Below are 13,778 nucleotides of genomic sequence, written 5' to 3'. Positions count from 1 at the left end.
TGTGGGTAATTTCCTTACTGTAAGTCCGCATCGATGCTAACCTACGGTAAGGGGGCATAAAGGGCTCACTCACTGACTCACTGACTTGACGATTTGACAGTGGGACAGCCCTCACACACTCACGCACTTCACATGAATGCGCCTCTAAGTCAGTGAGTCTGTAAGGGATCGGATTGGAATTGGGCCTACGTGTGCTGGTGGTGGATCTCTTCCTGGAGAAGCAAAAGGCGTGGCCAAGGGCAGAGAACAGCTAAATCCTGTGGCCAGCTCTTCAGGCAAGACCATCTACTGCCATGTCAGAGGGGGGGATTTGGGTTTAGTTAGTTTTTTCCTTTGTATTAGTTCTAGTTAAACGTCCATTTTGTTTTCCCCTTTTTGTGTTTGATGGTTTGGCCAAGGCACTATATATGTTCCCTCATGTTCCATTCTGTCAGGTCAGTTTGTTCAGTTAACACCTTATTGTGTTGCTGTTAATTTAAGTATGGCTCTATTTTGTTGACCTCTTATATAGGCCTAGCTATTAAGTTCTTGGTTTGTACTGTTTTTTTCATCTTTTGAGTAAATAAAAACCCTATTTTTTTCCAACAAACTCCTGTTTTCCTCATTGCTTCACTGCTTCGTCCCGTTCAATTTTAAAAATTGCTGATTTTAGTGGCCCCCAGTTGTAGTATAAATTTCATAGGGAGTGTTACATTTTCCTTAAATTTTGAAATAACATAATCACATTACATACATACACATTGTGGTGTTAAGTCAGGTATAAACCGGGTTAAATTTGACTAGCATTTAAAACATCAAAGTCTTGTGGCAAAGTTAATTCATCTAATTGGAATCACCACATTTACAGGCTGAGTAAGTCCATGTGAGCCTTCTGTGTCAAGTTCAACTTTGGTGAATTTTGACACATGAGTTGTTGACCAATAACAAGCTGTCTTGACAGCGCTGACCTTGGGGGAAACAGAGAGCCACAGAGAGCAAAGTGGAGGAGGATATTATTGTTACTACTATTAGCTGTGTTGCACCAGCCTCTTTTATTTAACCCTCATCAATTAGAGTCTTCACTGCTCCACAAGAGTAATGGTTTTAATAATAAGACAGTTATGAGACAGGAGCTGACAGAACAGAACTCTTAAATAAACTGTGTGAATTTGTTGTCTAATTACAGTAGCAACCACGCTACTGAGCTCAATAACTGGCAATAGTGAGCTAGCTACCTTGGAGTGCTATTATCACCATGATGTATAAAGAGAACAGGACACAGCATTTAAGCGGAGCCCTATTTATTCCTATTAAAGTTGCCCAGTGTCCCACAAAGCCAAAAAAGTTCACCTTTCCAGGTATAAAATTATCCAGATCTTCCACATCGTTGAACCCACAAAGCAAATGCGCTAGAGATTTTGACTCTTCAGGGTTAGCAATCCGCTAAACTGAATGTTGAAGCTCCTCTTCACTTCTGAAATGTTATTGGACCAAATCAGAGTTTATGCTTGCCTTTCGTTTTGACAGCCAATATGATCCATAATATTCCAGAATTCCAGCCATATAGAACAACTTTACAACTACGTATGTTTTAAATAGCCATACAATAGTCTACATTTAAACAGCAATAAAACCCACAAAAAAACCCCCACAAACGTTATGATCCTCTTTTCATTCTATACCCGTCAAATTCAATATCTTAAGATAGCTAAAATAAGATGAAGAAGCGGTCTGGTGAGCAGAGTGACTAATCAGAGAACTGAAGTGGCAATGGCTCAGGAGGAAATGGATTTGGGAGAGGAAGTGCCAGTCTTCACCGTAAAGTCCTCCGCGATAACATCCAACGAATCACTAAGCCCGCTATCCCCCATCTGGCTCTCTGTGGTAAAGCATATCTCTGGTCTGATCTACGAGGAAGCTCAAGGTCATCCTTCAGAAGGTGATCCATGATGTAGCTGCCTACAACAAGCATGCTTACTTCCATGGATGTGGTCAAGGCTCTGAAGAGGTGGGGATGCACTCTGTAAGGCTTTGGTGGATCAATAGATACTTCCATTTTTAAAATCATAAATCTGGCCTGCACGACATACGTTTATAATTAAGTTGTCCTGGCAATATATCTTATAGGTCACACATTAGAAGGCTATTCAATATACTGTTACTTAATTACATTATTTATTTGGCATATTTCCCACCAGACAATTTGGACATTTGTATTTTAATCTGCCAGACAACAACCCGTAATACTGGCAAAGAGCCAGCACATGCCAGCTAACGTAAACCTTGGACTGAATGGATCGAACATCTTTTTCACAATGTAAGTCTATGGGGAAAAGTCTTTTTGGGCACAATGGTCTGGCTTAACGGACCCAGAAGTTGTAATTTTACCATTAGGCCGCTATGTCATATTTACTTCAAACTGCGGCACTGTTCCTGTGGGCTTGTTGTAACTGACTAGCACTAGCATGTTCCCAGCTGGTAGCAGTTCACCAACCAGCCCTGCTGCTAGTCACTATGTCACCACAGTCACACCAGCACATTCTGGTGTGACTGGGCCTCTACATTGCTATGTTGGGCCACCAAAATAATAATTCCCACCTTTGGAGTTGTACTCAAATATCTCAGCTCCTCTCTGTCTCAGGAACCCGTCTTCATCCAGCCTGTACTGAACATCTCCCAGACGGGTGATTCTGTCCCTCAGATCGTAGCGTAGAGGAGTTAACCGACCGCTGTTGCCTGGATTCAGCAAATGCAGGTTCCCGTTCAGGTCATAATTATACCTGGAATGCCAGAAAATTATACTATTAACATTTGACATCATCAAACAATGGGGCTTTTTCAGTTTTAATGTAATGATCCTACCTCCACATCATCTTCTCATTGAGGGAAACCGTCTGCAGCTGTCCATCAACATCGTACTCATAACCATATTTGGTTGTGTTCGCGAACGGTCCAATCTTGATCTCCCGCTTGGTGACTCGGCCCATGTTGTCGTACTGAATGGTGATCCAGTACATCAGCGACCTGAAGATCTCGTACTGGATCTCCTTGATGCGGCCATGCTGGTCGAAGTGTTTGGTGTAGGTCATCACTGCAGTGGAGATGATCTAAGACAGGAGAAAGGTGGTTGTTTTGGTGACAATGTGCTGACGTTCTATCACCTGTCCATTTTATGACTATGTGTTGCGTGACCTTCCATCGGTTATGCCCTATGGAAGGAGACGTGTTGGATTCTACTGACAGAGATATGTCCAGCTGTTCCGTCACAACTACCATTACTAATGAGAATGCTAGCAAGCAGTTAGCAAGAGTGTAGGCGGAATAACCATGCATTAGCCTCTTTGGCCTCTGTGACACAACCAAATCTGAACACAACTGAGCAGCTGGAGACATATGATATATACAGGTGTGAATAGCGATGTGTCCACTTGCGCCTAATTACCGAAATGCATATTAATACTAGGAAAGACTGGTTTAAAAAGTCCTGCTGATTAGACTCCATGCAGAGACTGAGGAGACGATACATGATTGACCTTGCAAGACAGGGCATTCAACAAGTGTCATTCAGGAAGGTTTATTATCCGGCTTCGTAGACACAAACTGAGTCCTACTTGAGAAATTCATGTCAATAGCTCAGGGCCAGTTTATCAAGCGTCTCAGAATCACTCCTAAAAATTGAACTGAAGGTTAAACTTCGACTAAAACAGTAATTTGATATTTCTAGACTGATTTTCAGTGAGGAGTGGCAGAAGAGAGAATCCACCAATTGCTTGTTGATGCTGTGGCAGTAAACATCATTCAGCCACTACCTGAGTGCTGCTGAGGGAGATTACTTGCTGCATCCAATTTGGAGCAATAAAATAATTTTTTTTTTGCTTGTATGTGATGGATAACATGGAATTCACCTGGTTTCACCTCATTACTTTTTGCCTTTTTTCTCCCTCTCACAGTTCAGTGTTTGCGCTCCAAAACAAAAATTCACTCGTGCATTTGATTTATTGAGGTCTTTAACATATGTTGTTTGCAGAATAAACAATCTGAATCAAAATGATAGGTACATTTATTGGTCACTGTTCTTGAGGGATGCATATTACCTGTGATTTGCATAACATAATGCATCATTCTGTCATATCATCAGTAATGTAGAAAATGCTGTGATATGATGCCATATCTCCTACCACAATGACTAACTCTTGATGCTAGGTGCAGCTGTGAGGAATTTCAGTTTTCAGGGACGAGGGAGGGCGAAGCAGTAAAGTCACACATTAAGTTTTTTTACTGAGTGTCACCATGATTCACCTGCCTGCAAACCAGGAGGTGGAGGGCTGTGGGTGAAGGTACACACACCTATCAATAGAATACTTATTCACTTAAAAGATCAGATTAAAGATGTATGATGTGTCGTTGTCTGTCCCTTTAAATGCCTGATTTATATCAAAGTTTCACCTCTAACTTCCTTCAAGATTTATGAGGTACTTTTTCTTACATATTCATCATCTAAGGACAATTCAAATTAGTGCAGCTAATCTTGTCTTACCTGATTGATATCATAATAGATGACTCCAAACTTCCCAAACTGCTCCACTTTCCCAGATATATCATCAAACTGGTAGAGATCAATCGGCAGAGGTGTCTCATTGATTACAGCCTGCATGCTGGTGACTCTGAAGCTGTTGTCGTAGGTGTAGTCGAAGCGTGCGTTAACCATCCCGTCCTCGCTGAAGCGGAATATTTGCCTGTCGACCAGTGGGCCGATCTGCCGGTACCGGATGGAGCAGATGAAGCCTTCGCTCTGTAGGTTGACGGTCTTGAGCACACCAGCGGTCTCATCGTATGTGAAACTGACCCGTGTTGAGTCATAGAGGATCTCTGCCAGCTTGTTCTGATGAGATAAATAAAACAGAGCAGTATGTGTTTACATTAATGGACTCTATAGAATAATTAAATCCTCCCATCAGCTGACTTGAGTGGTCTATTCAAGCTGTCAAAGTCCCTGTTTATGCATATCACCTGCCTCGCCGCCATCCGAGGGTCAACCTGACTGTTTCTTCATGGTTTGGGCTGTATTAATCTCTCCCTGCCATCACTTTTAAGTGCATGAAATAGAGTCTTGATAAAAAACATAGATCTTTTTCTATTTATTCCCTACATATCCAATCATCCTGTCCAGGATCTGGGGAAAAACAAATCATATTCAAATGTATTCACAATATCTAACTATTCATATGTTGGTTGACATAACAAAAAAATAACAGTTACCAATGGAAGAAAAATCGATACATTAATCTAATACTTCAAATGTTGTTATGTTATTAAACTTACTTTAAATGATGCATTTAAAAGAGATTTAATTACGTCTGAGTATTTTGTATTTCTGAATTTTGCTATACAGAAAAATAAGATATAATTTGTTTTGCCTTGTCATGTTTGCTAAAACTGTCACTTTCTAATGGCCTTACTGCATGTGAACGATAACAACCAAAAGGAACTGAGGAGTCTCTAATGTAGCTGTCAATCACTGCTTGTGAACTGCGGTCAAACTGTCAAACTAGGTAGCACTGATCAAACATGAATCACAATTCTGTTACTGCACTGCCTATTTCTCACCTCAAATGTTTTTAGAAACATATTTAGTGTACTTTTTAGCTGTAAAGTGAGAAAGTTGGTCTGGCTGGTGGGTGGTGCTTGGTACTTCAGTTGACGGTATCCAACATGGCAGCCAGGTCACAAAAGTTCTCATTTTACAGCTAAACAGTGCACTAAAACATGTTTCTGAAAACATCTGAAGTGAGAAATAGGCATTGCAGTAACCGAATTTTGATTCATATTTGATCAGCGCTGCCTAGATTGACAGTTTGACTGCAGTTGACAGAGTGACTGACAGCTGTATTAGAGACTCTTTGGCTCTAATTTGGTTGTTGCGGCAGCACTGCCATCTGTTTCTAGTGAATGCCATCTGAAGTAGGTTTTTTTTTCACAAACTACCTGTTTCGTTTACTTTCTGAATATGAAGACAGTTTCAGCTAATATGACAAATGTTATTTTCACCAAAGTTACCAACTGTAGCTTTAAAAGCTTGTATTTGAAATTTGTATTAATAAAATACTTAATATGTAATTTTACTCTCCAATAAGACACATCTTTATCCCCAAGTTTAAACTGTATTAAAAAACTGTACAACATTTGCCTAATCAGTCTTTGGCTAAAGTCAGTCTTTATTGAAATACAACTGAATCACATGACATGTCCCATATTGAGGCTATAAAATGCCTAGAACATAATGTCAGTTTGTAAAATTATAAATTACTAAGTATCTAACTTTGATACATTTGATGAGTAAGTTTTTGTAATTTGTAACAAGATGCATTTGTGCCAATCTCTGTAAATCATTTCTTTTCATAATAATTTTCATTGCAAAGAAGGGGCAGGATGATACTGCTATGATACTGTTACAAATATAAAACAATGTACAAGTTATAAATTGAACATGTGCTTGAATATAAACATATATAAAAAAATAAATTGAATATTTAATCGTGTTTACTTTGTAAAAACTGAAAATCACTTACCTGTCTGCGATATTTGTAAAGTATACGGCGGCCAGTGCCTAAATGGGCAACTCTGAGGAGCTGAAGAGAGAGAGGGGAAGAACACTAGAGATGAGCACTTCATTTTTAACATCATTAAAATGAATGAGTTGCTGATCAGACTCGAACACTACTCATTACAAAAAAGATTCATCGTGACTCCATCGTATAAGCCAGCCTGTCAATTGACCACTGGGACTTAAGATGCAAATGTAGGGCTGCCTTACAGTCACAGAAAAATATAATGTAGAACTATAGTGTCTGCTTATAATAAAAGACAAAAAGGAAAACTGAACATCCTTTCATGGGATGCGAACTGCAGTTTTATTACACACACATGCACACACACACCTGGCCATCTTCAGAGTAGTCCACCGTAACAGAGGCATTGCTCTCTGGAGGGGTGTAGATGTTCCTGTAGTATCCTATGGATCGGATGGTCTGCATGGTGTGTCGAGCCACGCTGGGCATGGTGACTGCTGACAGACGGTCCCCTGAGTCATAGTCAAAGATGTACTGGTGCTGGCTGTGCAGCAGCAAGACCATGGACTGTAACAGAGAGAGGAGAACAAAGGGAAATATGTAACATGCCATCAGAGCAGTCAAAGACAGAAGCATAATCAGACACTGTACATTCACATAATGTTGTGGATAATCCTATTAATATCCATAAATAAATTCATATCAATATATATATAATTACTGGTTGGACAATGAGAAAAGTCTTCATCATATCAGGGAAGCACTATAGTGAGAGAGAAAGATACTTGCTTAACCAAAGTCTGAATGTTTGTATTAAACATGCAGCTCCTGACACAGAAAATAAAAGTGATGTTTATCATCATTAACTTCATGGTCCCCCACACTGTGGCACATCCACATCAATCCACATTATAAATAAATGAGGGAATCAAGTATAATTGGCAGTATATCTTTCAATCAGCTTTTATTAGACGAATATCTTGATTATTTTGTGCCATCTGCTGAGGTTGTAGCCCCTCTGGACGCTTATGCAAAATCCCTCCTGCATGAGAGTTAGACAGCTCGCCTTGCATTTTAAGTAGTGCTTTATTTGCAGCTCTCTTGGGACATTACCTGCCAGCTAAGAGTAGCTATTTAGCTGAAGCATAGTGGCATCTGTGCATGTGTGTTTGTTCTATAAGATCCATCCACATCACACCTGTGCCAGCCTTCTTTTCACGGTTAACAGTGCAGAAAGAATCAATTTGGAAGATTTTACTGTTTGTTTTTACGGCTCTTAATGGGCTGCTCTCTTTGTTTATTAGGGCCTTTAACCCTTCAGGTATCTGGCAGATCTCATAGGTAATCTTAAATGGAGCATTGCATTAGGTTGAGCAGAGCACTGCATCATCATTCGTGCTTTACCATCACAAGCTCATCAGCTTTTACATCCCATCATAATTAAATCATAAATAGATTTAATCAGGTGGACTAATCTGCTGATTGACTCTTGCCAAGACTGCTGCTGCAGCTCCTTCCACCACTCCTACGTTCCCCTCCTTAATTTTCTGGCATTGTTGATATAACATAAGATGTAGTGTTCATGTATGTGTTTCTTCAGCCCAGTATCCAAGAATCATGTTTGATTAAGGTCCAATGCCAGTGCAGGAGGCAAAATGCCCCTCGTGCAGCAAGACGGAAAGAATGGATGTGAGGACCTAGCTCATCCTTTCACAGATCTGCAATGACGTGTTCCCTTTTTATTGACCGTAACCACAATCCTTCCCCTAACTTTTAATTACCTAGCCCTAACCATAACTTAAGCATTATTTATTTGCCATAACCATGACTTCTTATGAACCATAACCATGCTGTAGTTGGCATGTGCAGATATTACAGAAAGCAAGAACTTGGACTCGAAAAAGCACAAATGAAATCCAAGAGTTGGAAGACCTGCATGTGGATTCCAACTTGTGAAGGACTAGGATGGGTTAGTGTATGTTAGCGTCCATCCATTACAGGGTATGTGAGTGGAAACACACTGACATGCTAATGTACATTTGATGGCATCACCCAGATGTGCTTGTCACCAGGACGAAGATAAAGCAACCTGTATTTTGTATTTCAATTTCACAGCTGCTTTTCAGTTTTGCAGCCTGTCATGACATGTTGCCTTTGTGAAAAGTGTCTGTTCAGTGTTCATACCATGTAGTACAGAAGTGTTTGAGATGATCCAAACTTTTACAATGAAAATGTGCCAATGTTGTTGGTATGCTATTTCAGTCTCCAGCAATAGGGTTTTGTCTGTCTTTGACAATACTGGCAATACAGCTGGTTTTATAAGGAGGGTAGCAGCTCAGATTCTCTGAGAACCCCTTTAGAAAGCAGAGCCTTTTGTAGCAAATGTCACTGTATAATCAATTTCTATCAATGGTCAATTCCTTGAAGCAAGTGATTCTGACTGAACTAGCTGCTGGCCATTACAAGGTTATCAACACTTCTTGCCTTTTGAAAAAATGCGAACATGTGTTTTATTAAAGTGCTTTATCAATACAAGTGACACGTGTTGAGAAATGCTGGACTTGGTAGTTTAGCTTTCTACATAATAGATTGTTATTCAGAAATAACATTTTGTATTTGACTGAATAGCACTCATTTCTAACTCTGCCTGCCAGAGTCTAGTCCTGGTGATTGGGCTTTTGTGCAGTTTGTGGAACTGGCCCACATGTTATTAAACAGTCACACACAAAAGCACAAAGAAAGCAAGGGCAGTTCTAAAACGACTTTGAAAAGAGCAGCAAATGAATAGGCTATGGTCTGTACGTTCTCAATCAACCTTAGTAAAAAATGCCCAGCTTTTTCGATAATAGGCTGACATGGCAGCACAGGTCAAAGAAATAACATTCACGCTAAAACATGACAAAATCTTTGCTGGACATACATCTGTAATACAGTTTTTCTTAAACTTGGATGCCCTGTTACTTCATTTGTCTCATGGGCTTTTTTCACGCTGCACTGGCATTGAAGCCTGGGGCTCAGCACGCAAAGCTCTTCCACAGGATGAGAAAAACTGGACTTCTTTGTAGAATAATGTGACACCAATTGCCTCAAGTTGTTCAAAACAAAAGAAAAAACCATCACTTTCATAAATCCTCAGAGAACCTCCTGCACTGTGATTAGTAGTGGACGATAATCTGAAATGTGAGGGGAATGTAGATCTAAACCATTAAAAGGGACAGCGGTGACTCCTCTTTGTCTGCAAGATAAAAACATGAGCTCTCCGGGGTGTGTGCTCCTTGCCTCAGGCAGGCGGTAAAGATCACCTTGACCTCCAATTGAACAGGTCAGAGGAGTGAGTCTATTAAGCTGCTAAACTGGCTCATGAGAAAGTGAGAGTGTGCTTTTTTTTTTTGAATATTTGCTTTCAACTCTTTTGCTGAATTAAACAGATCTGATTAGATGTATTATTGTGCATTAGTGTTTTTATGTCTTTAATACACCATGACATTAGGTTTACGTTGCCAAGAAGCAGCTTGAGGCTGAGTTTAATTCTTCTCGAGTGGACTCATTTTGATTTTAATTTATCTGAAACTGTTAAATGGTTTATATCACCTACTGAGTGCGTCTACTTTGTTATCTTTCACTAGGAATGTGTGCAGCTACTTGACTAGTCGATTATATAGACTTTTTAACTGTTAGTAAACAGTATGACATTTTTTGGCTGGCGGGGCTTAGCTGGAGGCAAAAAAATTCTCCACAGACAATGGAGGAAGATGATGCGAGTGGTGCATTTAAAAATACTCATTCTGAGTGTTGGAGTGCACTCTGGCACAAACTGGACCATTCATAAATGCAGAGCACTGTTGGAATGTACCGTTCGGTACCGTTCGGCAGCAGAGCGCCCAGCGGCGTGAAAGTGTGATCGCTAAGCCGTTTGTTAATTCATATAGAAATATAACACTCTGTTTCTTCGACCAACAGGGCTCTCATTTTAGTGTAGAGCAACAGACTGAATTTACGAGCGCACCACGTCAGGTCATTTACTCTCTGGGACTGCGAGTTTAACACTCACCAACAGGACCAGACTGGCCGACCTGTATGCTCTCACTCAGTGGATGGATGATTTGACAGGAAGCTTTGTGGTTGATCACTATGCCAATCTTACAAAGGAGGACGACACTTGAATGGTTTCTTCCAGTTTGTTTTGTTTTGCTTTCAAAGCTAACGTTAGCTAATGCGCTAAAAAGTTAGTGTTACAGTGAGTGTTTGTCTTATCACATTTAACCATAGTTATCTTTGCTTTTGTTGACAGGCAGTGGTGGCTGGTATGCAATAAAGTTTCAGTGTTGAGCCATGAGTCCCTCTGTTCTGGATCCCAATGACACAACAAGAGGACATTTTAGGTCTCATATGAAGCCAACAGCCCTGTGGTGGCGAGTCATGTTTTGCCTCCAGCTAACAAACTGATGTCATTGTGATATCGGCCGTAAAAGGGTGTTTTTTATTCGATTGGATTCACCCAGTGAAAGTGCCTATTTTCCAAAATGTTTCAAATGTTATTTGTTGACTTCTATTTAGTGAGCAGTTGTCATGTTTTGCAGGACAATATGTAGTGTTCATAATGCACAGTGCAAAGTGCCACACATTTAAGCAGCATTAAAAATATATTTGTTTTTTAAAAGGGTGATTAACTAACAATTTCAAATGGCTTTTAGAATATACGCAATATTATTTAGGACAATGTTTAATGTTATTATTATTATTATTTATTAAATTGTGCTTCATTCTGACTGTTTTCTGAGTGTTTTATTACTTTTAGATTAATCAACTTGTCTAAGTTTTAACTTCGGTATAAAGTCAGAGAAATTAGGTTGTAAAGAACATCTGTAGCTTTTACCTTTGTGTTTTCTTGTTTGTAAGACCTATTATTTCCTAGGACAACAAAGATATTGAGCTGTAATTGATTACACTACTTAGAGCAGTATCAGGGAAATACATGCGCATACCACCCACTTAACTGTGCTCATGGTGTTCATCATAAATTATAGTATATTGGATCCATATAGATGCTGTTATGATGTTGTATGTATGTCACTGTGCGTGATGAATTCAGCTTTTTGACACCCTGTTTCCCAAAGAGGCTCCCAGTAAGTATTTTCAACAAGGAGAGAAACTGACAGATGGAGGAAGGAAATGAATGAAAAACAAGTGCAAGGGAAGGTGAGAGTGTGTGCGGAGTGACACATGGAGTAATAGAATATGGCTCATTTATTCACCAGGGTGGAATGATCTCTCTTCCCTCTATTTTGTCTCCTCTTCACATCTCTTGTTTTGTCTCTTGTTTTTTGTGCCCTCCCTCACTCCCCTTTTCAACTTTCGCCTGCTTCTTTCCCTCTCACTTGTCTTTACTTCAGTCCCTTTCTCCCTTTGTCAGTCTCTCCTGTTTTATTCATTATTGACTAGGGTCTTGCTTCCATTTTTCAAAACTGTCACTCAGAAACAAAACAAAAAAAGAAAGAAAAAATAAACAATTTTATTTTTCCTGGAATGCCTCCTTATTTTTTCCTCAGTCTGTTTTACCTTTTCACCTTGATAACATCTCACTGCTCAAAATATAGACATTAACAAAATCCCTCTACCACTACAAAAATGTCTTGTCAAGCTTAACTAATATATTGATTATCAAAATGTCCATAAGAAATAAATCACATCATAAATTTGTTCAACTTTGATATCAAATCACTGACAAAGAATTATGCACAAGGAGGCATTTGGGCCTCTATTACACGACCCATATCTGATACTAACAGGATGTTCTGAAAGACAAAAATATCAGCACTTGCCCAAGAGTTATGAGTCATTGGTATTGACCATGTATAAAAAGCAAAAAAAAAAACAAAGCTGGGTGGTGAAGCAGAGTCTTAACATGCTACAATGCAGATGCTGGCTCCAAAAAAACAGTATACTGTATACAGTTATCAAGACTGTTCCTGACAAGCCAACTCTTTTGGTCGTGCAAACAATGACTAGTCTGTCAAAAACATGTGAACAGCCTATGTCTATAGCACTTTTCTAGTCATATTGACCATTCAAGGCGCTTTACAACACAAGCCAGCATTAACCCACTCACACACACATTAGTACACTGGTCTGTGGAATATATTGAGTCATGATCTCTGGAAAGAGACATTGCTAGCCAGTTCTACACAAAGATTGTACTAATAAAGCCTCTACAAGGTGTGTTTTTACACAGCACCAAAGGACGGTGGCATCATGCTACTCAAATGTTTGATTTTAGATAACATGCCCAGCATTGCAGAATCAAAGTAACATGTAAGACAACAGGGCCAGCCTCAAGTATGCATCAACAGCGCGTTCTTCACAATAACAATGGCATAACATGGCACTACTAATCATATCCCGTCCTCTGTTTGGAGGGTAACCAGCTCCAGTATCTCATTGTTTTCCCAATTTGCAGACATCTTTTGCCACTGTTCTTGTTTGAGTTAGCCGCTAACAGCTACTTTTTAAATCTCCCACAGTGGGTCATACGCAGTACACATCGCCAAAATCTCACACCATGCCCGATCCCATCCTGCCTGCTGTCCCATTTATACAGAGGTCATTTTGTACTGGTACTAGTCTCGCCACCAGACAATCAGAGATCTCCGCCTTCTGATAGTCTGGGGACGCTCCTTTCTAAAGTGTGTTTAACACACCGGCGAAAACAGCCGGCAACAAAGCAACGCCTCTTGCATTTTTGAAAAGGACACGCCCTCCTGGAAATGTGCGCTCCCCCTTTTCTCATCCGCAAGGAAACAAACACACAGAGAGCTTGAAAATGGATGCCGAGAGATTTAACACCATTTTATCAAACGTGTGCTCAGTCCACAAGATTGTGGAAATGAAAGATTTACAGCGATTTGAGCCATTTTGTACCGCTACATGTGTTTCTAGTTGAACTATGTTTACGAGCACAAGAGTTCAGCGAGCCACCGAAGGACCGCCCTGAGGATTTATTATTGGTTCTGCAACGTAGGGAGTTTTTTTAACTCTGAAATTGTATCCGCCCATCTAAACACAAAATCAGGGAGAAAGTCATCAGTCTTTAGTTAAGCAAAGCGTCTAAAGACTGACTTGTGAGTCTGTACTGGTACTACCTCTGTTCCTGGATCAGAGGTGAGATAACGCCATCCCCCCATTCCACGATCATGCCTTTTGTACAGACGGACAAGGTGGAATAACGGTGTG

General features: G+C 40.0%; 1 protein-coding gene across 5 annotated transcripts in view; it reads right to left on the bottom strand.

The window, feature by feature from the left end:
• The window catches only part of LOC125885026 (teneurin-3), a 409,411-nt gene that overhangs the window by 10,742 nt on the left and 384,891 nt on the right, over nucleotides 1-13,778 (bottom strand). For all 5 annotated transcript variants that reach the window (XM_049570393.1, XM_049570405.1, XM_049570397.1 and 2 more), the window contains 5 exons: nucleotides 6,918-7,115; nucleotides 6,549-6,608; nucleotides 4,517-4,861; nucleotides 2,842-3,086; nucleotides 2,578-2,759 (listed from right to left, as the gene is read on the bottom strand). In XM_049570393.1, the coding sequence (XP_049426350.1) occupies nucleotides 2,578-2,759; nucleotides 2,842-3,086; nucleotides 4,517-4,861; nucleotides 6,549-6,608; nucleotides 6,918-7,115 (1,030 nt within the window). The remainder of the gene's footprint in view (nucleotides 1-2,577; nucleotides 2,760-2,841; nucleotides 3,087-4,516; nucleotides 4,862-6,548; nucleotides 6,609-6,917; nucleotides 7,116-13,778) is intronic.

This window comes from Epinephelus fuscoguttatus, linkage group LG3 (genome assembly GCF_011397635.1).
Source record: "Epinephelus fuscoguttatus linkage group LG3, E.fuscoguttatus.final_Chr_v1".
In the NCBI taxonomy this organism is placed as follows: domain Eukaryota; kingdom Metazoa; phylum Chordata; class Actinopteri; order Perciformes; family Serranidae; genus Epinephelus; species Epinephelus fuscoguttatus.
This window is presented reverse-complemented; position numbering and strand designations above follow the sequence as displayed.